This window comes from Neovison vison, chromosome 11 (genome assembly GCF_020171115.1).
Source record: "Neovison vison isolate M4711 chromosome 11, ASM_NN_V1, whole genome shotgun sequence".
Taxonomy (NCBI): domain Eukaryota; kingdom Metazoa; phylum Chordata; class Mammalia; order Carnivora; family Mustelidae; genus Neogale; species Neogale vison.
In genome coordinates this window covers 96,362,928-96,389,880 of record NC_058101.1, presented here as the reverse complement: position 1 = coordinate 96,389,880, position 26,953 = coordinate 96,362,928, and the positions used below count along the sequence as shown (strand labels likewise).

Sequence of the window (26,953 nt, the reverse complement as noted above, 5' to 3'; positions counted from 1 at the left end):
GTATGGTGATGCAGCCCAGAAAAGCCTGATATGTCTTTTGTTTTGTTTCTTATGTTCTTTGAAACTGACTCTTTTTGGTCTGCTTTTTAACATTGTCTGCATTTACTTTCATATTTTAAACTGGACACTCCAGCAAATGAAATGGTGATGAGACAATAAAGGACAACCAGTCAGATTAAAATCTAAGAAAAAGAAAGGATTGTGACCATGACTCTGGTTTTAGCAGCCACCACTGATTTTTCCAGTCCAAAAGGTCTTAGGAAAGATAAATTTCCTGCTGTCAAAAAATAGCCTGAACTACTTTTTCCAACAGAATAATAAAAACACAAAGCCCACCATGGCTTGCTTGAATGGTTGAAAGGTTTCAGTGACTTTTATGCATTCAGACACATGCACACGTTACCCATGCATTACCCAATTACATATCACACATCTTTTAAAAGCTGAAGCTATCTAGTTTTATATCATGTACACACTAATCTGTTGATAACTATCAGTTCCCATTTGCATTGGGATTCATGGATAGCTAAGCATTTTCCCATTTAATTTGATTACTGCAACAACTGTGTGACTTAAAAGAACAGGAGGTATTGTGGCCATTCTACAGATGAGAAAATTAAAGTCGAGATTAGTTAAAACTTAAATTTCTATTCAAGGATATAAGAAAAAAATAGAAATTCATGAACAACTCAGTAACGGCACGTGGCATACCTGGGTGTGGTGGCACGTTTTTGTTGTTTCAGCCTCTCAGGCTCAGCTATTGAGTCTTGGGCTCCGTGTGCCAGTGTGATCTGCTGCTCAGGCTTCTACATTCTAATGCAAGACAATGGCAAGTTTTGAATGACCGGTACCCAGAGGTACTAAAGAATTCAGCGGAGGGTATTTGCATTGGAATAGAGAGGATGCTTAGAAGAGGTGACTCATGAGACATGTAGGAACCTTATGGGCAGAATGAAAGTGGAAGAGAGAGTAACATGAGCCAAGGTGCCGAGATAGAATGCAGAAAGAAAGGGGAGTGCAACAGTGATCCATTTAGTCTGTGGTTCAGAAGTAATGCAGGATTGTGCATTGTTTATGGGAAGCCTCGTGGGATAGACCAAGAAGTCAGTATTGTGAGGGTACTTCGTGCCAATGAATTATACACTTAAAATGATTAAAATGATGAACTTTGTATATATTTTATCAAAAGTCAATTAAAAAAGAGAGGTGGATCAAGAACTTGAAGACAAGAGTTAGTAAAACGGTAAGAAAATCTGAGGAATGTGAAAGATTATGGGAAGTGAGTCAAGAGAGGGAGGGTGATCAGTGGTGGGGAAAAGTTTCAGAGCAAGAGGATGTGAACCAACCTTTGAAAGTGTGTATACATACCAAACTGAAAAAATGTCCACTGTGGCCTCTGCTTTCTCAGTGAAGTTACCTTTCATAGGGCCTCAGGTGAGACAAGAGCTTAAGGAGTGTCCTAAAGGTTTAGCAAAGTTACTAAACAGAATAAAATAATATCTGAGGAAAAAGTTGCCAGGCAAGTCACAGACTTAGCTGAGGCTAGAACTCATAAATTGGTCACAAAACAGATGATTTCTTCTAGGAATTATGTTCAGCAATGTTTAGAAGTTCTGGAGCAAAAACAATTTTTAAAAAATGGAATTATTTCACCTTGACAACTGGAGAGGTTGTTGGAAAAGAATGAAGAAAAGCTGGGTAGATTTTACTGGAAAGGGTTTCAGGAAATGAAATAAAGAATAGGAGAGGGAATCAAGGAAAAATAGAAACTCTCAATTCAGTTTGATCCTTGTCATGTCTGACACTGAGCTTACTTGCTAGAAGATTCTAAAACTCTGAGGTATAGTTGAGAAGATTCAATACTCAGAAGATCCTCCAAGGAAGAAAATTATAAATAAAGCATTTGTTAGTTGATCTTAAACACCTAATCTTTCTCTTTTCCCCACCCTCCCTTCTTCCTTTCTATCTATCCTTCTACCTTTCCTTCTTTCACTTTCTCTTTCCTTTAGTTTCTCTCTTCTCCCTCTCTCCCTTCTTTTTCCAAGAAACATTTAATGACTATTTTGATCATAATGAGAGGACTGTTGTTTTCTTATTCAATTGGTGTACTTTAAATTTCAGATAACTGACCTTATTTCATTTTGTAGGTTCTGGCTGATAGATTGTCGACAAATCCAGGAATCTGTTACCTTTGCATCACAAGTGTATAGGGAAATTATCTGTGTACCGTATATGGCCAAATTTGTCGTGTTTGCCAAATCACATGACCCCATTGAAGCCAGGTTGAGATGTTTCTGCATGACTGATGATAAAGTGGATAAGACCCTAGAACAACAAGAAAACTTTGCTGAGGTGGCCAGAAGCAGGGATGTAGAGGTACTGTATTTACAAAAATAATTTCTGTTAACCTGTTGTTTATGCCCTTACTAATAGATTATATTTAAAATAGTATTTAATAAATAGAGCCATTAAGGAAAAAAAGACCAGTCCACACTTTGATCAGTTAGTAGGTCAAGGTCCAAAATCTGCCATTTTTAGCCAGTTTGGATATAGGGATACACAGTGTATGTGAGGAGGTAAAGGGCTTCTCTTAAAATTATCTTGGGACAAATTATAAGTTACTGGTAAAGTATGTAAGTTACTATAATAGTTTAGGTATCTTAATCTTTCCTTGTTGCTTTTATTATTTTTAATACTTAAGAAAACAGTCAGGAAGCATATCCTTTGTATAAATGTGAATATATCAAATCCAGGGCTTTCTATATTACTTACTCGTATTTCAGAATTTTCTTTCTGTGGGCCTTTGGATATTGAGGTCAAGTAACCTAACTCATTACAGTGTCAAAAACTACCCAATCAGAAATTTAAATTTAGGACTCAAAGAGATACCAGTTTTGGGGGCTGGGGTGGGTATCATGAAACAGTGTTAGAAATGAAAACATTAACATTAAATGCCACCATGCATTTGAAGATTCCTGTACCAGTAAGAAGAGAGAGTATTAGCACGTGCTTTGTCACAGATAAGACAAAATGCCAGTCAGCAATTTAAAGATTATGTATGTATATTTTAAGAACTTTGATGTACCAAGTAGTACCAACAGTTTTTGATGTAAATAACAAGTAATAATTATAGCTCTACGTCCTGTGTTACTTTTGTCTGTTTTCACCAGGTACTAGAAGGAAAACCCATCTATGTTGATTGTTTTGGCAACCTGGTGCCATTAACCAAGAGTGGCCAACATCATATCTTCAGTTTTTTTGCCTTCAAAGAAAACCGACTTCCTCTCTTTGTCAAGGTAGTATATACATGGCCTTTTCTAATGCATTTAACTTAAGATCAAGTGAGGATTTAATTTCCTTTAGAAGGAGATAATATTTGCTTTTCAGTCATTGAAGTAATTTTTTAAAACCATATCTGTGAAATTTTAAAGTCCTATAGAGCCAACCATTTTTATTTTTGAAGTTCAAACCCAAGCTTAATTTTTACTTATAGATGGTGTTCAAGGCTGAGAATTAAGACAAATAGCCAATTCATTGATTAGAAAAACTGGCTACATTTTTTCCAAATTTTACAGAAAGTCTCTCTTTCTTTTTTTGCTATCATCTCTTTTAAATATTTATTCTTAAATTTTAAAAACATATGAATTTCATGTGGAGACCAAAAGAATCCCTTAGTGACAGTACTTTGTAATAAAAGCTCTGAAGGAACCCAGGATCTCACTTGGTCTAGTAACAGGTTATCTGAGATAGAGCTGTGAACTGGATATATTTTCATAAATTCATCCAACAAACATTTATGGAGACACTTTAGTACACCGTGAATTTGTTTTCTCTGTTTAAGAATATTAATCCAAGTTAGGAGTTTGGCAGTGATATATACATATTTCATTCCAGAGTCCAGTTATAAAAAGGGACAAAAATGTGTGATGGCAAAATGCAAAGGAAGTAATAATACTGTACTCTATTTCTCCAGCTCTTCATTTTTTCCCCTTGCTTCTCACAGTTTATTTCACTGATCTGAAAGTCTTAATGCTCAACTCTCACAAGATGGAGGCTGGTTTCCAACAGTTTTTTACTGCAATGACTCTATTTTGTTAGCAATGACTCGTTTTAATCCCTTATGATTTTCCAAGGATATGTCAGTAAATCTCTTTAAAATTGTTAGTCTGTGAAGCTTTCCCAAGATCTCTATTGAGTCCTTTGTTGTGCCATTTCTGGTTTGATTGTTTTACATGATTAAAGATAGGCTCTTAGAAATCACCACATTAAACTACAGCTGCTGAGGGGCAAAGGATCCATTTAACTCAAATGGCTCAATTATTAAGCTAATACTTGTTATTGTTGATGTGCAAAAGTCATTCTATAAACAACCAAATACAGAAATGAGCAAAGAACTTAGACATTTCTCCAAAGAAGGCAAACAGATGACCAATAAGCATATGAAAAGATGCTCAAGGAAATTCAAATTTAAGGCAATTCAGATTCAAATCACAAATGAGATACTTTGTACCCATTAGGATGGCAGTTGTTAAAAAATAAATCTATAAATGAAATAAAATGAAATGGTAAATACATGTTGACAAGGATGTGGAGAAATGGGGACCCCGATCATTGCTGGTAGGAATACAAAATGATGCAGCCACTGTGGAAAACAGTATGATGATTCCTCAAAAATTTAAACCTAGGTAAGAATATGATCCAGCAGTTCCACTTCTAGGTAGATACCCAAAGGAACTGAAAGTAGGGACTCGAACAGTTACTTGGCATCCCAGTGTTCATAAGAGCATTATTCACGGTAGCCAAAAGGTGGAAACATCATAAATATCCATTGACAGGTGAATGGTTAAAATATGGTCTATAGGTACATAATAATAATGGTCTATAGGTACATAATAATGGACTATTATTGAGCCTTAACAAAGAACATTTTGATACATGATGTAACAGGGATGAGCCTTGAGGATATATGCTAAGTGAAATTAATAAACACAAAAGACAAATACTCTGTTTCCACTTATATGGTGCCTAGAGAGGTCAAAAACCTAGAGTCAGAAAATTGAAGGGTGGTTGCCAGGGGTTGAGGGAAGGGAGGAATGGAAAATTCTTGTTTAATGGAAACAGAGTTTCAGTTTGTGAAGATGAAGAAGTTCCAAAGATGAATGGAGGTGATGGTTGTACAACAGTGTGAATGTACTTATTGCTACTGCACTGTGCATGTACAAATGGTGGAAATGATCAGTTTTATGTTACGTCTATTTTAGCACAATTCTTTTAAAGAATGAAATTCTGATATATGTTGCAACAGGTTAAAGCTTGAAAATCTTACGCTAAGTAAAATAACCCAGACTCAGGAGGAAGAAACATTGTATAACTCTATCCATTCAGGGTACCTGGAAGAGGCAGATTTAGAGACAGAGAGTAGAATAGAGGTGACTCAGGGTGGCAGAAGAGAAGTGTGGGGAGCTGTCATTTAATGGGTACAGGTTGTGTTTGAGATGATGACAAATTCTGCACAGTAAAGATTTGATGATTGCACAAGTTTGTAAATGTGCTTACTGCCCCTAAATTGAACACTTAAAAATGCTAAGTGTAAAAATGGAAATGATAAATTTTATGGTCTATGTCTTTTACCACAGTTTTTTAAAAGCTGAATGATTCTTTCAAAAATCATTCTAAATGAATATAGAAATAGAGAAAGGAACAACTCTAAATCTTTGGCATTATCAAATGAATTTATTTTTTCCTCATTCTTTTGAGTATCATCTAATTAAAATAAATAGCATATATCATATGTGGGTGAAGTACGCATGCCTTTCTTGTTCAAGGTACGCGACACAACTCAGGAACCTTGCGGGCGACTATCATTTATGAAAGAGCCAAAATCCACAAGAGGCCTGGTGCATCAAGCTATTTGCAACTTAAACATCACCCTGCCAATTTATACAAAGGTATTGTCAAATCTGTTGTAGAGCAATTCAGTCTCTATAGGATTTAATTTTCAAATCCTTTAAAATAAGTCAAACAGAAGCACTGAATGCAAGCATGTAGAGCAATCATTTTTGATTCCCTGTCAAATTTTTGATTTTCCATTTAAGTAAGGACAAAAAGTAGCTCTCCTTTATTTTGCATTAAATTTGCTCTGATGGAAATTTTTTTATAAATACATATTGGCTAGGAAAGAGAAAATATGAATTTAAGATTTGGGACTAATTTTTAAAAATAAATTGGCTTTGTCTTCATTGTTTTTATGTGCCCTTCTGGGATGATACTAGTCCATTTGGCCCTAGCAATGTATTATGAGTCCATTAGCTTCTGTTCACTGCCAATTCATGGGTAGATTATATATTATTAAATTCAGAGCAACCTCATGAGTTTTTAATCTTATTGCTGAAATAAATACTTGTTCATCTTGTAATCCATAATATTTGGGGGTATCAAACTAATTTTTCAACTATTTTTAACATGATTAATGTACAAAATGCTCCCATGTTACAAGAGATAGGTTCCTTGTTGAAAAGGAACAATTCATCAATTCCTGACCCAAATTCTCTTTAACAGATATTACTTTCTATTCAGACTGCTCACCATTACAGAATTCCTAGCTTACTCTGATGAAGTTGAAGACAACAACTGAATGAATTAAATGCTGGGGATAACTTAATTTTTATTACTTAAAAAAAATTTAACAAATATCTTTTCAATGGGAAACCCCATTCTCCTCCCCACCCCCCACCATGGTGGTCTGTAGGGGGCTGTAGTGGTTGTCAGTGTGTGTACTAGAGGTTGGGGAGGGGGACAAGTAATGGCAGGTAAGACCTGGAGGAGATGTAGAAATATATTTAAAACCCTAAATCTTGACTCCACAAAAGAAAGCATGTTCGACACTTCTTTTTACCCACCATGGTCTATTTTTCTTAACCAATTATTCTTGTAAATAGAGATCAGACACACAGAGAAAACCTCATAGCATCATGGTTTAACATTGTAGATTCTCATTTTATGATAAAAATGAAATATTATCTGTAGATGTAAACATACGTGTTACTCCAGTAATTAGAATACAGCAATAGGTATGTCCACCCAAATGAACATAATCTCATTTCACTCCAGTGATGGAAAATGTACTTTGGGGTTTGTAGATTTGGGAGTCACCAAAGAGGAATGCCCGATAAGAAGCACAACAAAATATATACTGTGGGCAGCCCACCTGAGTGACATATACAGATGAATGAGCTTTGTCTCTGGTCTCAGTGAACTTTCAGTGTTCTATAAAAGCATTGACTTTATTATTACACTGTATTTCTAAGTTGAAACATATCATTAATGCCATGATGGTTCAGGACAGATTTCCAGTTCGTAACTCAAAACGAAAAGGAAAACAATGCCAAACATTGTATACACTTCAGATAAACTTTAGAATTGAGTAGTTCTTTATTATAATAGAACTCCTAAATATTGCCTGTGTATTGGAAATATTTTCACCATATGCTTATTTGTGACCTTTAACATTTTCAGTCAATATCTGTAATGATTGGTATATACCATCATCATTTCTCCAGACATACGCATCAAATCCATTAGCTAGCAAGCTTTAAGGCCCTAGTAACCTAGTATCTGAAATAAGTGTATTTGTAATTTTTGTTATTTTGCCTAATAAATTAGTGTACTTATGATTTGGGGTTTTTTGCTTCTTGAATCTACAGACTTCCATATTTAAATCAATCCTTTTAAATTTTTGTGCCTGTCTTCTATAAACCGTCAGAAGAAAAAACAAGAATATGCTGACTATATGCTTGCCTGTTGATGTTTGTTGGCAGTGTATTTAATCTTCTCTTCTAAATACTCTCTACTCTTCCTGCTCTCTTTTTCCCATCTTGCATGGCATGTTGGGGCCGCAAGGAATCAGAGTCAGATCAAGAACAGGAAGAAGAGGTAATTGTATGACATTGTCCCTTGTTGATGGCTGTATTTGCTATAACCGCTAATAAGAGCACGTAGTTAACCTGTGTTCTTAGAAGGGTTATACAGTTTTAGTAACTGAAGGGTCATAGTTTTAGTTAACCTCTTTGAGCCTCTGTTTTCTCATCTCATGGATTGAATTCAATAATAGTAAAGCTTTCCCTGTAAATTGTTACCCTGTCTCTGTGCAGTAATTTATGTTTCTCTACTAACTCTTGAAGGCCAAGCTATTATTTTAGTTCTCAGAGGTTGGTTTGGCGATACCTGGAGGTCAAAACGTTTTTTTTTTCCCCAAATATTACTAAGACATTATTTGTTTCTTGCCTCCCATGTCTCCACAAGCTATAGAGGAGTTTTCCAGAGGCTACATTGACATGATGACATGATCACTCTGACTCTGGAGTGCGTCCTTATGTGCACTTGGGTTCTAGCATTTTCTCAGTTTTAATGTATAAAATGGAAATTTACTTGTATATATGAAACCTAAAAGTTCTTCAAGGTCCTCAGTAATTTTTAGGAGTGTAAAGCAGTCTTAAGACCAAAATGTCTGAGAACGACTGAGACTAAAAACTTTTAAGGAGTGTGCAGTTCAACCATCAGATTGTGATATTATAATGTGGAACTCTACTCATAATAAGCACTTCTTAGAAGGTAGACTCTTTATTAAGTGCTCCATGTACCTCATTAACACTGATCCTCAAAATTGCCCTGTGAGTTCTGTGCTGTCTTATAACGGATGAAAAAAGTGAGTCTTCAAGAGGTTGCCTTGAAGAAAGAACCATTTGAATAAGACCTCTATGATAGTTCAGGCACATTTGTGTTTGTTTCCCTTATAAAGATGTGAATGCCCAAACATCATCATAGAAATGATAAGAAATTCAGTCTACTTTCCCATGTACATATTGGTTCCTGTTTCTAAGATAGACAAATGCAATTGTTATTAGTTGCACGTAAAGATTTTCAAATGTACTTGTATTCTATTTTTAGTGTTATTCTGATGGATTTGGAACACAAAAACATATAAAGAAAAATATAATAGGTACCCTTGTACCCACCAAGTTTAAAATGTGAGGCCTTTTTAGTGCAGAGAATTGCCCTGAATTGACTTTTGACTCCTGCCCTGGCAGCAGAGCAGGACAAGAGGGGAGATGATAGCCTCATTGTCCTGCTGTATATAACTATATATGCAGTAATCGTGACAGGATAGATGTCATCCTTTCCCTCTATTGTCCAGCCACTCTTTGTCTTACATACTGTTTCCTCTCTGCAGTTGGTGACCCCCTTACCAAACCTGTTCAAAATGGTACCTACACACCTTCTTAGAAAAGCAGTGCAATTATAAAACCATTTTTTGCTATATTTAAGTGAGTTTCTTGCATTAGGTTTATGATTGTTCTATTGAGGACTTTTCAGGAGTTGTGCAGGACAATAGATCCAGTTGGTATTCTTTTCAGGATTTGGAATCTTGGCTTGTAATTAATGACAATGAAACTCCTATAGAATGTATTACCCTGGCATGCTGTTCGTTCTTTCTGTCTTTTTCTCAACTAAATTGACACTGTTTAACCGCCCCCCACCCCCTCACTCTTTTCCTGGCCTTTTCCCTCATACACATGTATTTCTAACATTAAACGCACCCTCGATCCTATCTTGCTGGAAATAACATATTTAAAAAAGCTTTCCACCTATAAAGTCTAGAAAGGAGATTTGTTTTTTCAAAGTTAGGATGAGAAATCAAGGACACTCTCAGGAACAACTGTAGCAAATTACTTTGACCTTCTCTAGCTTTTGTTATCTCCCCATGGGTGTGGTCATGAATAGGAGCTTATTTGCACATCAGGGGGAAACCAGATGCAGTTTGTAACCATTCAATTTATGTATGTTTTCTTTCAGATCGATATGACATCAGAAAAAAGTAAGATTTTAAATAAAATTGAGTTTGTTTGAAAGCTGGCTACACTAAAGAGAAGCATGAATTAAAATGCAGCTAGATGCCATTACTAACCACTATAATAATTATATTTTTATATTGTCCTTATTAATCATTAATGTATATTTAGAGAAGCAGCTTGGCCAGTTAAATTACAAAAAATATCTAATTTATGAGCTAATTAGCAGTAAAATGCAATGATTATTCATCTAAGCATTCACTTTCTTTTGATACCCGTTACCCCTGCTATTGCTGTTACGCTTGTTTAGAAACCCACCCTACCGTTTTTGTCCTTTTGTTAGCATAACATTGTCATCTCATTTTTTTTTTTTTTTAAGCACTGACATGACAGTATCACTTTTTATATTAAGGAACATTGACTTAGGGAGAGCTCTCATTATTTTTGTAGGCTACACCTGTGAAAGTGATACTGTCTCAGTAGTTCTCAGCTACAGCTCAGCCTCCCCCACCCCACCACCTCGCACCTCTTACTGTGGTGAAGTGTAACGGACTTCTTTAGGGTTGAGGTCTAACAGACTTCTGTGAAACTTTCTGGAAAACAAAAACAAAAACAAAAAAAACCCAAGAATGCAAAAATCAAAACCTCCTGGATGAAATTACTAATCGCAACATTGTACCATTATAGGGCTAATTTTAAATAATGATGCAAATCCCAAACATAATTTAGTACAGAGAGAACTGGTTTTTACAGACCTTAAGGGAGCTATTAGAACTCATTTTGGGTTTGTAATAATTAATTAACATTTTAGTTTTGGGACCTATTTCTGGTGATTGGTTTCTTGTGTGGAAGAAGTTAACATTTTCAGGTTTCTTTCTTGCTTCTATGCCCCCAAAGAGTTTAGGGAAAAAAATACAAATTTTTATTTTTTCATTCACTTAAAAGTTCATTTTGATTCACTGAATTTCAGGTTGCTATTCCCAAAAGGAGAAAACTTAGAAGCACATTTAATATGGTCATCTGGCCCTATGCAATGATCTGGGACTTTTTTTGTTTGTTCGTTTTGAAGACCTAGTACAGTGTAAGTTATTAGGAGGCTTTTTTTTTTTTTTTTGAAGATTTATTTATTTAAGAGAGAGCAGGAGCAGGGGGTGAAGGACAGAGGGAGAAGCGGACTCTCTGCTTAGCAGGAAGCCCAAGGCAGGGCTCGATCCCAGGACTCCAGGATCATTACCTGAAGCAGAAGGCAGCCTCTCAATGGACTGAGGCACTCAGGCACCCCCAGAATGCTTTTAATTGAGAGTTTCTTTGCTCTTATGTTAAATCGTCATTCAGGACTAGATTATTTGAGGTTCTGGATGTTTTCGTTTGGCTTGTACTTGAACAAATTTGCATTAATATAAATTATTTTAATATATATATGCATAGTCACAGAGTGACTACTCCTCAACAAATACCGATTCTCTCAAGAGAAGACTCTTATTTGTTAAAAAAGTGACATAATTGTTGCTTTAATTAATTCCTTTTTTTAAGAAAGATATTTTATTATCCCATTTTCTTCTTCAGGACTACTATGTCTATTTAAATGGCCCTTCCCTTTGTCTCTTGAACACTAACTAGTAGAAATTCAAGTTTAATACATCCCGCTGGCTCAGTTACTTAAAAAAGAAAAGGGGGAAAGCTACAATATTGCTATAATGCCACAGATTCTCCTAAATGACTCCTAAGTGTTGTGAATATTTTTTAAAGTTTAAACTTAGATGCATTTTTTTAGTTTAAAGATAATCCTTAAATAATCTTCATCTAGGTATAAAATAATCCATAAAGAAGGGCTCTAGTGAAGGAACTCTTTCCTAAGTCTTTTCAAGAGCAAATCCTAAAAGAGTTTGACCAACTTCTCCTTTTTGCTTTGAATGGGTGCAGGTCCCTACTACCTGTCCTTCAAATATACTACTGCATTCAGCACTGATGTACAGACTTGTAGGGAAAGGAATACGCTTCACCACAGTAATGTTTCCATATTGTTCTAATTTCTTAACCATCCTCCTGCCCGCGCATTTCAGCAAAGCCACCGCTCCCACCAGTTTCCTTCCACCTTTGCTTTGCATGGAAATAACTTGGCTTACATAAACTGTGCGTGTGTCTCGTGTGACTGTCTCTGATTTGGATTGCCATGCATCACATTTTAACTTTGGACTCACATATAAGTTTAATCACAGTTGTTGTTTTGTTGTTTTCTTCTTTCCTTTCCTTTATTTCCCTCCTTGGTCTGTCCTTTATGTGTCTAAACCAGGAGGTTGCTCCAAGGAAAGGACCATGCCTCTTAGCACAAGACCATTCGTTTCATTGTTAGGTGTGAATTTTCCTTAGATGAAATGCCGGTTTGCAGCTGATTCAGACATCTTTTATATAGTCATTGTATATTGGCAGAACAAAACACTGAATTCTGGATTTTCATATGATTAAAAAACATATATACATCATTAGGAGGCATTCTGAGTTTGCTACTACTGGCTTTCTCCTAGAGGAAATCAACTTTCTGCAATTTCTAATGCTTTTTTTCCTTTTTTTTCCCCATGTTTATATTTTTTTCAACATTGATCTGTAACATCTGAACAATCTTGAGATATTTCTGTGTAATTTCACTGCGTTCGTTCTTTGTTTCGATCTGTGATGGTGTGTGTGTGTGTCTGTCTGTCTGTCTGTCGTGGCTGTTTGTTATAGCTTTGTTGTATGTGTGGATGTGCTATGAGTGAGAAAATTAAGCAAGTTATTTCCTGCTCATTTTTCCTTTTCAGTTTTTTTTTTTTTTTAATTTTTCCGTTAGCCTTGCTTTGCTTTTGTATCCTGAGACCTTGTGGATCCACCATTCCCGGCCCATTCTGTTGTCCCTCCCACCACAACAGGAAAAGACACTGTGTCGTTTCAGTCCTGATTACATTTGCCAATATATTTTTTTGATTTCCATTTTACTTTCAATGTTTTTCATTCACATCAAAGATGATGAGACAGAATCTACAGAAACATCTGTCCTGAAAAGTCACCTGGTTAATGAAGTTCCTGTCCTAGCCAGTCCGGACTTGCTCTCTGAAGTTTCTGAGATGAAACAAGATTTGATCAAAATGACCGCCATCTTGACCACAGATGTGTCTGATAGGGCAGGTTCTATCAAAGTGAAGGAGCTGGTGAAGGCTGCTGAGGAAGAGCCAGGAGAGCCTTTTGAAATTGTTGAAAGAGTTAAAGAGGACTTAGAGAAAGTGAATGAAATCCTGAGAAGTGGAACCTGCGCCAGAGATGAAGGCAGTGTGCCGAGGTCTCAGTCGGAGAGAGAATTAGAGGAAGAGGAGTGGGTGATTGTCAGTGATGAGGAAATAGAGGAGGCTAAGCAAAAAGCACCTTTAGAAATCACCGAACACCCATGCATAGAAGTTAGAATAGATAAAGAGCGCAACATCAAAGCAGAGAAAGACTCAACGGGGCTAGTGAACTACCTTACTGAGGATCTAAATTCCTATGTGTCTCCTCATGAAAAGCCACCACAGACAGTTCAAGGGATAGCAGGGGAGAAACGTGACGCTCTGGCTACTGGCAGGAGCTCTGAAAATGAAAGGAAAGATGCACCCCCACATGACACGCAGAGTGCCCAGAAACAGCACAAACCAAGCCTGGGAATAAAGAAGCCAGTGAGAAGGAAATTAAAAGAAAAACAGAAACAAAAAGAGGAAAGTGTACAAGGTAGTGCAGAAAAAAGTGAACTTAAAAAATGTAGTTCAGAAGAGTCATTAGATGAAGATGCAGGTTTAGCCCCCGAACCCCAACCCACTGTAAAGGCCACTTCACCTTTGATAGAAGAGACTCCCATTGGTTCCATAAAGGACAAAGTAAAGGCCCTTCAGAAACGAGTGGAAGACGAACAAAAAGGTCGAAGCAAGTTACCTGTCAGAGTCAAAGGCAAAGAGGATGTGCCAAAAAAGGTAATCCACAGAACACATCCAGCTGCATCACCCTCTCTGAAGTCAGAGAGGCACACACCGGCATCACCCTCCTCTAAAACAGAGAGACACTCTTCTCTTTCCTCCTCTACAAAAACTGAGAAGCACCCTCCGGTATCACCATCAAGTAAAGCTGAGAAACACTCACCTGTGTCACCCTCTGCAAAAACTGAAAGGCACTCCCCTGTGTCATCAAATAAAACCGAGAAGCACTTGCCTGTGTCACCTTCGACAAAAACTGAAAGGCACTCCCCTGTGTCATCTACAAAAACAGAAAGACACCCACCTGTTTCACCTTCAGGTAAAATGGACAAACGCCCACCTGTTTCGCCCTCTGGGAGAATGGAGAAACATGCACCAGTATCACCTGGGAGAACAGAAAAGCGCTTGCCTGTGTCACCAGCTGGACGAATGGAAAAGCATCCACCTGTATCAACCTCCGGGAAAACTGAGAAACACTTGCCTGTGTCGCCTTCTGGGAAAACAGAAAAGCAACCACCTGTCTCCCCCACCTCAAAAACAGAACGAATCGAGGAGACAATGTCTGTTCGGGAGTTGATGAAAGCTTTCCAGTCAGGTCAGGACCCCTCTAAACACAAGACTGGACTGTTTGAGCACAAATCAGCGAAGCAAAAGCAGCCACAAGAGAAAGGCAAAGCTCGGGTAGAAAAAGAAAAGGGGCAGGTGCTAAACCACAGAGAAACACAGAAAACAGAGAGTCAGACAATCAAACGAGGCCAGAGATTTGTGGTAACAGGAGTTAACGAATCCAAGAGAGCAGTCCGTGCTTCCTCCATAGGGTTTAAGAGAGAAGATCTAGTTGTAGAGAAGGAGAAAGCCCTTAGCCACAAAACACCTGAACCTGTTCAGTCAGCACCAGAAGAAGAAAGCCATAAAGAGAGTAACGTTCCCAAAGAAAAGCTGACTGATGAACCGGCAGACATGGACCTCCAGATCAGCCCAGATAGGAAAACTTCCACTGACTTTTCTGACGTCATTAAGCAAGAATTGGAAGACAATGACAAATACCAACAATTCCGAAGGACTGAGGAGACAGAAGAAGCACAGCTTCACTTAGATCAAGTACTTACTAGTCCTTTCAACACGACATTTCCACTAGATTACATGAAAGATGAATTTCTTCCAGCTCTGTCTTTACAAAGTGGTGCTTTGGATGGCAGTTCTGAGAGCCTTAAGCCTGAGGGAGTGGCAGGTTCTCCGTGTGGCAGCCTGATGGAAGGGACCCCTCAGATTAGTTCAGAAGAAAGCTATAAGCACGAGGGCCTCGCAGAGACCCCTGAGACAAGCCCAGAAAGCCTTTCTTTCTCACCAAAGAAAAGTGAGGAGCAAATTGGGGAAAGAAGCGAAACAACCAAGTTAGAAACACCAACAGCAGCTCATTCGGAAAAAGACCATCCCTCAATCAAAGACGTCACTGATGGTTCTGAAGAACAAGGTGCTGTGGTCACTGAAGGCACAGAGCTCTCAGCTGAGTGTTCACTGAAGGAGGCCACCCCAGACCCTTCCAAAGACACATGTCCCAGACAAGAAGATGATTCCCTTGGTAGCTGTAGTGTGTTACTAGCAAAAGAAACACCCAAAGGAGTGACTGAGGAAGCATCCTCTGATGAGGGTCAACTTATGAATGTTGGTTCTGCCCACAAGACGCACACTGATTCTGAAGCTCAGAAATCCACAACCCCTGAGCCCTCAGATGAGACAAAGGCCTCTCCACTGCCTGATGCTTTTGTAAACACAGGCACAGGAACTGAATCAAAGCCCCAGGGAGTTGCCAGAAGTCCCCAAGGGTTAGAACTTGCACTCCCCAGCCGAGACAGTGAGGTCCTCAGCCCTGGTGCCGATGAATCATTTGCAGTGAGCCACAGAGACTCCCTGGAAGCCAGCCCTGTGCTGGAGGATAACTCCTCACACAAAACTCCGGATTCTCTGGAGCCGAGTCCTCTGAAAGAATCCCCTTGCCGCGACTCTCTAGAAAGCAGCCCGGTAGAACCAAAGACGAAGGTTGGAGTTCTCCCAAGTCACTTCCCTCTTCCTGCAGCCGTAGCCAAAACAGAACTCTTTACAGAGGTGGCCTCTGTGCGGTCCCGGCTGCTCCGAGACCCAGATGGCAGTGCCGAGGATGACAGTCTTGAGCAGACATCACTGGTAGAGAGCTCTGGGAAGAGCCCCCTCTCTCCAGACACTCCCAGCTCGGAAGAAATTAGCTATGAGGTCACACCCAAAGCCACAGATGTAAGCACACCCAAACCAGCCGTAATTCATGAATGTGCAGAGGAGGATGACTTGGAAAATGGGGACAAAAAGAGATTTACACCTGAAGAGGAAATGTTTAAAATGGTAACCAAAATCAAAATGTTTGACGAACTTGAACAAGAAGCAAAGCAGAAAAGGGACTACAAGAAAGAACCCAAGCAAGAAGAATCTTCTTCAGCCTCTGACCCAGATGCTGACTGTTCAGCAGATGCGGATGAACCAAAACATACGGCGACTGTAGAGGATGAAAGCGATGTCCCTGTGGTAGTAACATCAGAGAGCAGAAAAGCTTCTTCCTCCTCTGAGAGTGAACCTGAGTTGGCACAGCTGAAAAACGGTGGTGACACAGGCCTCTTACCAGAGCCAGTTATTCGAGTACAGCCTCCTTCTCCACTTCCATCCAGTGTAGACTCCAATTCCAGTCCTGAAGAAGTACAGTTTCAACCCATTGTTTCCAAACAATACACTTTCAAAATGAATGAGGATACTCAGGAAGAGTGTGGTAAATCAGAAGAAGAAAAAGACTGTGAATCCCATGTACCTGAAGAGAGTCATAGTATTTCTACTAATGGCCCAGATAGGTCTTATGATGATCTGAACAGAGATGCTGATCAACCAGAAGTCTGTGAGGGCCATGGGTGTGAGACCAGGAGTCCTAGCAGCTCAGTCACTCCCGTATCTTCAGGTCTCTACAGCTCCCCTAGGGAGGATATCAATGAGCAGCTAGCTATCCACGAGGAATCAATACCTCTGCAAGACACTGATGAAAAAGACACAGAAGGAGAAGAGCTTGATGCTTCTCAAGTGGCATTTCTACAAGTAGATTGCCCCAGTGAAAGCTCTTCGTCTTTGCCCTCCTCCTTGCCTCACTGTCCAGCATCTGAAGGACAACAATTAGATGAAGACATATCCTTTCTATCTCCTGCTACAAAAATAGAGGATATCAAAACTGACCAAGCCTTTGAGAGCTTACCGAAGGACTTTTCCATGCAAGACTCATCAATTACTACTCAAACAGATATATTGTCCATGGATGTTCCAGTGTCTGACCCTTCTGAGCCTGATGAAATCTATGATCCTCAAATAATAAGCCCTTATGAAAATGTTCCTTCCCAATCTTTTTTCTCCAGTGAAGAAAGCAAAACTCAAACAAATGCGGGATACACAAGTTTTCAGTCTTCGGAAGTGCATTCTGTTACCATCACATCCTCTGTTGAAGACACGGTAATAATAAGCTCCTCCAGTACAACTGTTTCAATCCAAGAATCTAACTTTGAGCGCCAAAACATGGAAGAAGAATCCAAACAAGAAAGCACCTTGTGGGAACAGCGATCAGATCAAGCCCCTTCATCTTTAGAGCCTTCTGTACCAAATACATCAGCAGTTGTTACTGACCAAATCAGCAAAGTCATCATCACAAAAACAGATGTGGATTCTGATTCCTGGAGTGAAATCCGTGAGGATGATGAAGCCTTTGAGGCTAGAGTGAAAGAGGAAGAACAAAAGATATTTGGTTTGATGGTAGACAGACAATCACAGGGTACCACCCCTGACACCACTCCTGCAAGGACCCCAACTGAAGAGGGGACTCCGACCAGTGAGCAAAACCCATTTCTCTTTCAGGAAGGAAAATTGTTTGAGATGACCCGAAGTGGCGCCATTGACATGACCAAAAGGTCCTATGCCGATGAAAGTTTTCACTTTTTCCAAATTGGGCAAGAATCCAGGGAAGAGACTCTCTCTGAAGACATGAAGGAAGGGAGTCCTGGGGCTGAGCTGCCACAGCGGGACACATCAGCTGAGTCACTAGCTCTCTCAGAATCAAAAGAAACAATGAGTGATGAAGCAGACTTACTTCCAGATGACCTGAGTGAGGAAGTAGAGGAAAAGTCTGCTTCAGATGCTCAACTCAACACCCACATGGGGAATTCAACCTCCACTGAAACATCAACAGAACAGGCTCCTTCTGAAGGTGCTGAGGACCTTCCCACCACACAAATGGGTGACATGCCTCCTAAGTCTAGTGTGAAAAAGCCATCTTGCCCTGACTCCCCTGAATCAGTTGTACACGTTCAGTTAGATTTTTCCACAGTTACCAGGTCTGTGCATTCAGATCGGGATGATGATTCTCCTGATTCTTCCCCAGAGGAACAGAAATCAGTAATTGAAATCCCTACTGCACCCATGGAGAATGTGCCTTCTACTGAAAACAAATCCAAAATTCCTGTAAGGACTACACCCATATCAACCCCAGAACCTCCATCTGTGGAGAATGAGAGTTCCCTTTCTGAGGATTTTTTACCCAGCCTGGATGAGGAAAGTAAAGAGGATGAAACAAAACCAAAGTCTAAAATCCCTGTGAAGGCACCTGTCCAAAGAGTAGAGCAGCAGCTTTCACATCTAGATTCCTCTCTCCAGAAAGCAGTGGCTCCTCAGGGTCAGGACATGACAAGCAGAACACCAGATAGTAGAAGCAAATCTGAATCTGATGCCAGTGCTTTGGACTCAGAGACCAAATGTCTAGTAAAAACTACAAGTTACACTGAGACAGAAACAGAGAACAGAGAGAGGGCAGAGGAGCTGGAGTTAGAATCAGAAGAGGGGGCCACCAGACCAAAGATATTTACATCCCGATTGCCAGTTAAGAGCAAAAGCAACACATCTTCCTGCAAGGGGGCTGTGAGCCCTATGAAGGAAAGTAAAGAGCATTTCTTTGACCTTTACAGGAACTCCATAGAATTCTTTGAGGAGATTAGTGATGAGGCTTCCAAGTTAGTGGATAGACTTACACAGTCAGAAAGGGAGCAAGAATTAGTTTCTGATGATGAAAGTAGTAGTGCCCTGGAAGTTTCAGTAATTGAAAATCTGCCACCTGTTGAGACCGAGCATTCAATTCCTGAGGACATCTTTGACACAAGGCCTATTTGGGATGAGTCCATTGAGACTCTGATTGAACGCATCCCTGATGAAAATGGCCATGACCATGCTGAAGGTATTTGCCAGCCACTGGGATTCCCTGTGCTACGCATGTCATAAATTTGATATAGTTTTTTTTTTTGTATATCTTTTATTTGGTGATTTGTGTCTCATTTTCTTTAAGCTTTCTGTAGTGGTTACTGTGTTTGTGTAAGCCCTTTGTGTTTCGTGCTTTCTCTGTGTACTCTTGTCTATGAAAACAATCTCAAGATTGAGTAATGAGAATGCTTATGGAAAACATAAACATAATAAACAGGCAATGGTGATCTTGCCTTTCTCGAGCCGCTGCACGTCAGGCCATGCAAGCTTTGAGTTTTGTTGTTCTGGAATCCCAGGCTTAGCCTCAAATTAGGCACTTTCACTTTTGCACATGAATATGTTGGGCTTTGTTTCATATAGTAAGGATTCATAGCTTTTTCTTCTTGCCCTTAAGTATTTCAAAATAATTTGTACTCAACTTAATAATTATTTGTAATCATTAGGAAGCCATTTGCCCAAGAAGATTTCACATTATCATGAAATCCCAATTGTTGTGGATCTGCTTTTGATTCAAAAGGTTGGATCTCAGATACCACTGGTGAACACTCAAAGCAAACAAATATAAAGCAAAAAAACAAAACAAAACAAAACAAAAAACCATGCTGTTTGTTTTAGTGTTAGGTGAATGGAGAATATATTCTGATTAGATGCAGCAGACAACAAAAACTCAAACTTTGCATGATGTAAGTGACTGTGAGAAGATGATGACCCTTTGAATTATAAAAAAGGAAACCATAGATGGCTTTGAGAAGTAGCCTCTGGTCTTCCAATATCTCTGCAATAAAGACTATTATTCTTAAATTTGTGTCATAGGAAAATGTCATACCTAAAATGCTGCCCATCAATTAATGGAGGTTAAAAACCAAGGGGAAAATGACAGCTTGTGGGAATAATATATAAGCTTACCTAGTAGTAAGCAGACAGAAATTTCACACAAAAGACGTCTATACCTACTGATACAACAGACACAAGTATATACGCTTTTATCCTTCCTTCTTCCAGGGTCACCAGGATCAAGGAACATTTCTCTGGCCAGAGTAAAAAAAACCCCAGGATGGCCTGATTAACCCATGGTCTATGTCTCTTATAAATCTTGGATATGATTTCTTTCAGACATGACCCGGAAGTGATCTATGCTGCCACAAGCAATAATAGGAGGTCCTAACCAGTTACTCTACTTCAGCATCCTATTTATGATTTTTCTGGTTTTTGATGAACAAGACGACTGTCTTCTGGTGGGCAGTATTCTCTCAGATAATTTTAAAAAGAAAGTCCTGAGATTACTAGAAATCAACAACTTTTATAATATGTCCAGTGACTAGTCTTGATTAAAGAGATATGGAAGCAGTTGGTTTTCATGATTTATAATTAAATTGATTCCCCATTCCATTCCAGAAATCAGACAAACACACAATTTAAAATGATTTGAAATATAATAGCTAATTTGTGCTATTATCAAATATTTGGACAAGTGACTTCCTTTCTTTGGATGATCAGTACTGTGGTTGCTCTCCTGTCATAGACACTCTTTGGCCATTCTGTTTTTGACCTTCTATAGATCAACAGGATGAGCAGGAACGGATCGAGGAAAGGCTGGCTTATATTGCTGATCATCTTGGCTTCAGCTGGACAGGTAAAATTAGTGTGACTTATTTTTTCAACAGATCTTGCTTCGTTTAAGAAACACAGTCGCATCAGCCAAGTGTCATTAACAATGAAAAAGTGTTTGTTTCCTTGAGTGAGACCACATGGAATAGTGAAAAGAATAATAAACTCTGAACTAGAAAATCCAGGCAGGCCTTCTGTTATCTCTGGAATTTAGAAAAATAGAATTTTAAATTGGGGGATTTTGAGAATATATCAAATGTCACTCTCCTCCTTTGGGAGCCATGGATATCCAAATTTTGAGGGGATTACTGTGTTTTAGAGTCATTATTAGATGCAGTTGTCACAAAATTTAGTTGGAGATTTAACCCAGGTCTCCTTATTTTAGATACCTTATATCAGATATCTTCATTGTGAACAGTACTAAATTTGCTTTGGTTGCATATTGAAATACATAGGAATAAGATGTTTCACTAATTTTCTGAGAAATAGGATATTTAAGTATAAAAATTGCAATGTATGTAAAATTATTAAAAGAAAATGAATTGTAAAATCAATATGAACAGAAATCCCTAAGATCCTTAACAAAGATAATTAATAACAGGGCAGAGAGAATAGTCATTTCCTCACTTTTTTTTTTTTAGTTTTTTTTTTAAATTTGATTTAGTTTTATTTTTTATTTTCAGCATAACATTATTCATTATTTTTTCACTGCACCCAGTGCTCCATGCAATCCGTGCCCTCTATAATACCCACCACCTGGTACCCCAACCTTCCCCCCCCCCGCCCCTTCAAAACCCTCAGATTGTTTTCCAGAGTCCATAGTCTCTCATTTCCTCATTTTTACACATTTAAGTAGTTGTTAAATACTGATCAGGTTTTTTTTTTTAATTGAGGGATTTAGGGGGAAGGAAGGACATCAAAATATCCTTGATTGACTAATTAAATAGGTGACATCCAGAATTATTTATTTTGTTTCTTAAGTATGTGTGTGTTTGTGCATAAAACGTAGTATCTATGTACTTGTTGAAAATTCAAACCCCACAACCATACAGAATAGTAGAAAATTGAAAGTGTAAAGAAGTTTCTCATACCTGCCTCTGGTCTTCTAGCTTCATACCTCAAAAATAGCTGCTTCCACTTTCTCATGTGTTCAGGAAAAAATATGCAGTAACCACATCTAGGTGTACTATTTTAAAATAAGCACAATTTTTCTCAATAGTATTCCTTGTAAATATTCCATCAGCATAGACATCTATCTCATTCTCAGAAATGCTATTTAGTTTTACTGTGTGATAGTATCATAATTTTATCAGTGGCCTTTATTGCTGGACATCTAGGTTGTTTCCTGTTAATGACAAATATCGTAGGGCATTGATGTATTTTCATGAGAATCTCTATAGGGCATGTTACTAGAAGTAGAATTGAGTATCTGAATAAAGGGTATGTATGTTTTTAATTATGAAAGATATTTGCTGATTGCCATCCAAAGAGTACTTATTTGCGCACACACACACATACACACCACAGTGCATAAGTGTCCGTGTACTATGTTAATGGTAGAGTTTAAAGGAAAATTTTGTGGCTTTTTCCTTAGGTCAATTAATGCTTCCCAGAGCTTTTATTTAAGTGACATCAAATTAAAGAAAGTTTATCCAACCAGTGTAATATAACCACAGCCAGTCTTTATCCAAATATCCAGAAATAGGATTTACAGTACTTAAAACATCATTTAATGATGATTAAAAGTGAGAAGGTCTGTTACTCCTGTTCTCAGTAATTTATTTTCCATTATCTTGGTTAAGAGTATAAGCCTGTATTAATGGTCCAGTCTGCATTTTGGAATTAAATGGGCCTGAATTAGGCCTCAAATGTAGTGTTTCCACTGCGAATGTGATCAATTCCATACCTAGTTTGTTTGGTTTTTTTTAAGATTTTTTATTTATTCATTTGATAGAGCTCACAAGTAGGCAGAGAGACAGGCAGAGAGAGAGGAAGGGAAGCAGGCTCCCTGCTGAGCAGAATGCCCGAGGAATTCCATACCTAGTTTTAAGGAGAACCTCCACAGTTAGGGACAGAAAAACAAAGTCATCTTGAGAGTCACTTCTAATGCACAGGAGGAGAAAACGAACACTATTACGGCAATAGAAAGAACGCATCATTTACAAAATCACAGAGCCAGGTGTGGAGACGCTGAAGTTCTGGTGTTTATGGAGTAATATTTTCTTTTCTAGAATTAGCAAGAGAACTGGATTTCACTGAGGAGCAGATTCATCAAATCCGAATTGAGAACCCTAACTCCCTGCAAGACCAGAGCCATGCTCTATTGAAGTACTGGCTGGAAAGGGATGGGAGGCAGGCTACAGGTAGGTGGGGAGCTCTATGTGAAAAGCATTAGGCGAAAGGCTGAGCTCTAAGTCTTGCTCAACAAGCCCTTTCATATAAATTCAGTAAAACAATAAAATAACGAATACCGTCAATCTGAAATACTGCCGTAAGCAAATGAGAGCAAGCTATGACATTTCTAAAATACGCATCTTGCGTAACAATTCTTACACTATATTCCCATGAATAATGTCAGTTTAGGGGAAACTCTGGCTGCTAATAGAAATGTTATGAAAGACCTAAAATTTTCTTAAAAAAAAAAAAAAAAAAGACCTAAAATTTTCTAAATCTCAAGAGTGGACACTGTTCCTTTGTCATTGTTTTCAGCTCCTGAAAATTAGTGCATTGCCTTCAGCTCCTACTCTCTTTACTCCTAAATAACTTAATTGAGGGAAAGATGTCACGTAGATATGCTTTATAATGATTTGCTTATAATATTCTGACCACATCAAATCAAATGAGAGGTGATAAAGACCATTACTTCATCTCATTTTTTCGCTAGTCTAAATTTGCTACTTCCTTTAATGTCTCTCTGAAGATCACCTAGAGAGCTCCCTTATTTATAGCCAGTCTACATTTGCCTTTTCCTCTCTTGCCATTCTCCTAGGTAGGATTGCCAGATTTGGCAAATGAAACTAGAGGACACCCAGTTACATTTCAGAGAGTTAACAAATAGTTTTTTAGTATTGGTACCCTCCATGCAATATTTGGGATATATTTATACTTTATAATTTATTTGTTTTATCTGAAATTCAAATTTGACAGTGGGTCCCAGAATAATATCTGGCAATTCTATTTTAGAGCTTATGCCTAATGCTTTCCCACCTTTCTATGCATGTATCTTTTCTGTTTGCTTATTTTTTTATAAAGACCTTTAATTAAGCTTTGGTTGTTTCCTGTACAAATATCAAAATTTTAGTAAGACAACTAAATGAAAGAGATCTTAAAAACAGTACTTATCCCTCAAAAGTAATAAATGAGTTTTCTCTACTATCCCAGATACCAGTCTCATCGAATGCCTCACTAAGATCAACCGAATGGATATTGTTCATCTCATGGAGGCCTGCACAGAGCCTCTCCAGGAGCGCATCAGTCATAGCTATGCAGAAATCGAACAGACAATTGCACTGGATCATAGTGAAGGTCAGACAGTTTGTGGCTGTGGGTGGGTGTTGTATCTGTGGTTAATTTGGGCAACTGGACCACATCTTCCCTTTTTTTAGAGGGCTGTCTGTGGACTTTGGTGATCACACATTTTTCTCATTTTATAGGTACCCATACTGCTCATTCTTTGTTTTTTCACCATTGTCCTAATCAGTTGGGGCTGCTATAACAAAATGCCATGAACTCGGTGGTTTAAACAGGAGAAATTGATTTCTCACCATTCTAGAGAATGGAAGTCAGAGATCAGGATGACAGCATAGTCAGGTTCTGGTGAGGACTGTCCTTTGGGTCACAGATGTCTGTCTTCTTGCTATGTCCACACATGGGGGAAAGAGAACTAGCTAGCTCTTTGGCCTCTTCTTATAAGGGCACTAATCCTGTTCCTGAGGGCTCTACCCTCATGACCCAATTACAGCCCAAAGGCACCTCTAGATATTATTGCATTGGGATTATGGTTTCATCATATGAATTTTAAGGGGATACAATCACTCAGTTCATAACAACATGGATGACCTGTCCCTTTCCCTTGTCTCAGTTCCTTGATGGCTTCTGATACTTGTGTCTGTTACTCTACATTAGCTACCCATTTCAGTGCTCACAACCAAGACTATATCATCACCACTGACTTTACTACTCCAGCATCCTAACTTGAAGCATTACATTTACTTCCTCTTTTACTTCCACACCAACATTTCTTCAGACCCACTGGGACCTCCAGCCATTCGCCCTGCCATCTTGTCAGTACTCGTTTTTTCACATTCTCACTCTCATTTATTCACATGCTCACTCCCTTTCTTTCTTCTTCCCTCTCATCTCTATTTTATCCCGAGAATTTTCCTCTTCTTTCCAGCTTCCAGCATTTCTCTTCTCCTTATTCACAACTGATGACCACGCTTCATATTTCTTAGAAAAAATGAGAATCATCTGAAGGAAATGTCCATTTCTTTCACAAATCTACCAACCTGCGTGCGTCTCAGTGCCTGTACTCTGCCTTCTTTCTGCTGTGAAACGTCTTTGCTTTGCTAAAACCATCATCTCTTCTTTTTTTCTGGATTTCATCCCTTTTTATCCAGTTAAGGACCTCATTGCTCTAGTTGTCCTCTGTGGCATTCTACAACTAGACCATGCTCAACAGCACTAAAACATGCTTTAATAGAGCCCATCTTCAAAAAACAAAACAAAGCAATTCCTTTCACCCTGTATTCCTCCCTGTATGATTGTTCTGTTTCTCCATTTATTTTATAGAAAATCTCTCCAAAAATAAAGTCCAAACTTCCTCTATCTGCTTCATGTCTTCTGGTCCTCTTTAGAGCTGTCTCTAGAGTCCATGCCACTCAGTCTTTTGTCATCACCACCCAACAGAAAACAGTCTCCTAAAACTCACCAGTTATTTCCTCATTGCCAAATATAGTGAGTAATTTTTCAGTCTTCACCTCATGTGCCCCTTAGTAATATTTGACCAAAAAATTAATCTCTTCTTAAAATATTTTCTTCATTCACTTTCCATGATACCCTCCTTCCGTGTTTTTTTCCCCCTGTTTGACTGGCTATTCTTCCTCAGTTCCTTTCTGTAGCTTCTTTTCCTAGATTTCAGTGATGGTGTGTGTTACTGTTCAGTGAAAGCTTGTCCTATCTCCCATCTCTCTCCTTTTCCATAAAACCCAGAGACCTGGGCTCTCTGCAGTTCCCTGGGCACCCTCTGTGTTCTCAGGCTGTGGGGCGCTGCTACTTTTTGTTACCTCCACTCTAGTGGACTCTTCTCGTCTCAGAGCATCAATACCTCAGTACCTGTTTCCCTCACTTACTTCAGGCCTCTGCTCAAAATCGTCTCCTAACAGGACTCTTTCCTGACCAATCTATCTAACACACTAGCCCTCTTTGCTCTGTACTTTTACCCTGGTTTCTTTTTCTTCTAAAATATGTCATAAATTTGTATCTGCAAAAATAAAAGTTCAGTGAGGACTTGTTCATTACTTTATGTCTAACATCCTAAACAGTACCTACTATGCTGTCGATACTCAATATATAGATCTGTTGAGTGAATAAATAAATAGATGCACGTCAGTCATACCTCTGCCAAAAATTTTTCAGGGGCTCCTCATTGCCCTGGATATGGTAAAATTCCTTAGCCTGGCTTGAGAGATGCTGTGTGAAAAGGGTACTCACCCCAGAGCGTTGTTAATACAAGTCAATACTTCCAAAGCACCTAGAACAGTGCCCGATGCCTAATCAGTATTTAGAATGTATTACCTATTGTTACTCTTTAATATTTACCTCTTTAATATTAGTGAGCTGCGATTAAATGCTGAATTAAAATTGTTGTGCCCCGCAGGGTTCTCAGCCCTTCAGGAGGACCTATGCACCACACAGCACAAGCAGAAAGAGGAGCGAGTTGCTTCTAAAGAGAGCGAGTCCTGCGAGCACCCTCCCATTGTCTCAGAGGAAGACATCTCTGTCGGTTATTCCACTTTTCAGGATTGCATCCTCAAAGTGGAGGGGGACAGCTCAGCAACAGATCTCTTTCCCCAGACTCACAAGGAGCAAGCCCAACAGGATTTCTCAGGGAAAATGCAAGATCGGCCTGAAGAGTCATCTCTCGAGTGTCAGCAGGAGTACTTGTGAGTTTCAAAAGAAAAGCCTGTCGTGTGCAATTCCAAGGAACAAGCCCGT

General features: G+C 38.7%; 1 protein-coding gene across 50 annotated transcripts in view; it reads left to right on the top strand.

The window, feature by feature from the left end:
- The window catches only part of ANK2 (ankyrin 2), a 655,140-nt gene that overhangs the window by 614,532 nt on the left and 13,655 nt on the right, over nucleotides 1-26,953 (top strand). For 24 of the 50 annotated variants that reach the window (XM_044224180.1, XM_044224185.1, XM_044224181.1 and 21 more), the window contains 10 exons: nucleotides 2,148-2,376; nucleotides 3,171-3,296; nucleotides 5,826-5,948; nucleotides 7,900-7,932; nucleotides 9,853-9,874; nucleotides 12,849-19,106; nucleotides 20,688-20,762; nucleotides 22,969-23,100; nucleotides 24,119-24,262; nucleotides 26,616-26,901. In XM_044224180.1, the coding sequence (XP_044080115.1) occupies nucleotides 2,148-2,376; nucleotides 3,171-3,296; nucleotides 5,826-5,948; nucleotides 7,900-7,932; nucleotides 9,853-9,874; nucleotides 12,849-19,106; nucleotides 20,688-20,762; nucleotides 22,969-23,100; nucleotides 24,119-24,262; nucleotides 26,616-26,901 (7,428 nt within the window). The remainder of the gene's footprint in view (nucleotides 1-2,147; nucleotides 2,377-3,170; nucleotides 3,297-5,825; nucleotides 5,949-7,899; nucleotides 7,933-9,852; nucleotides 9,875-12,848; nucleotides 19,107-20,687; nucleotides 20,763-22,968; nucleotides 23,101-24,118; nucleotides 24,263-26,615; nucleotides 26,902-26,953) is intronic. The other 26 variants (XM_044224221.1, XM_044224219.1, XM_044224215.1 and 23 more) reach the window with 2 other exon arrangements.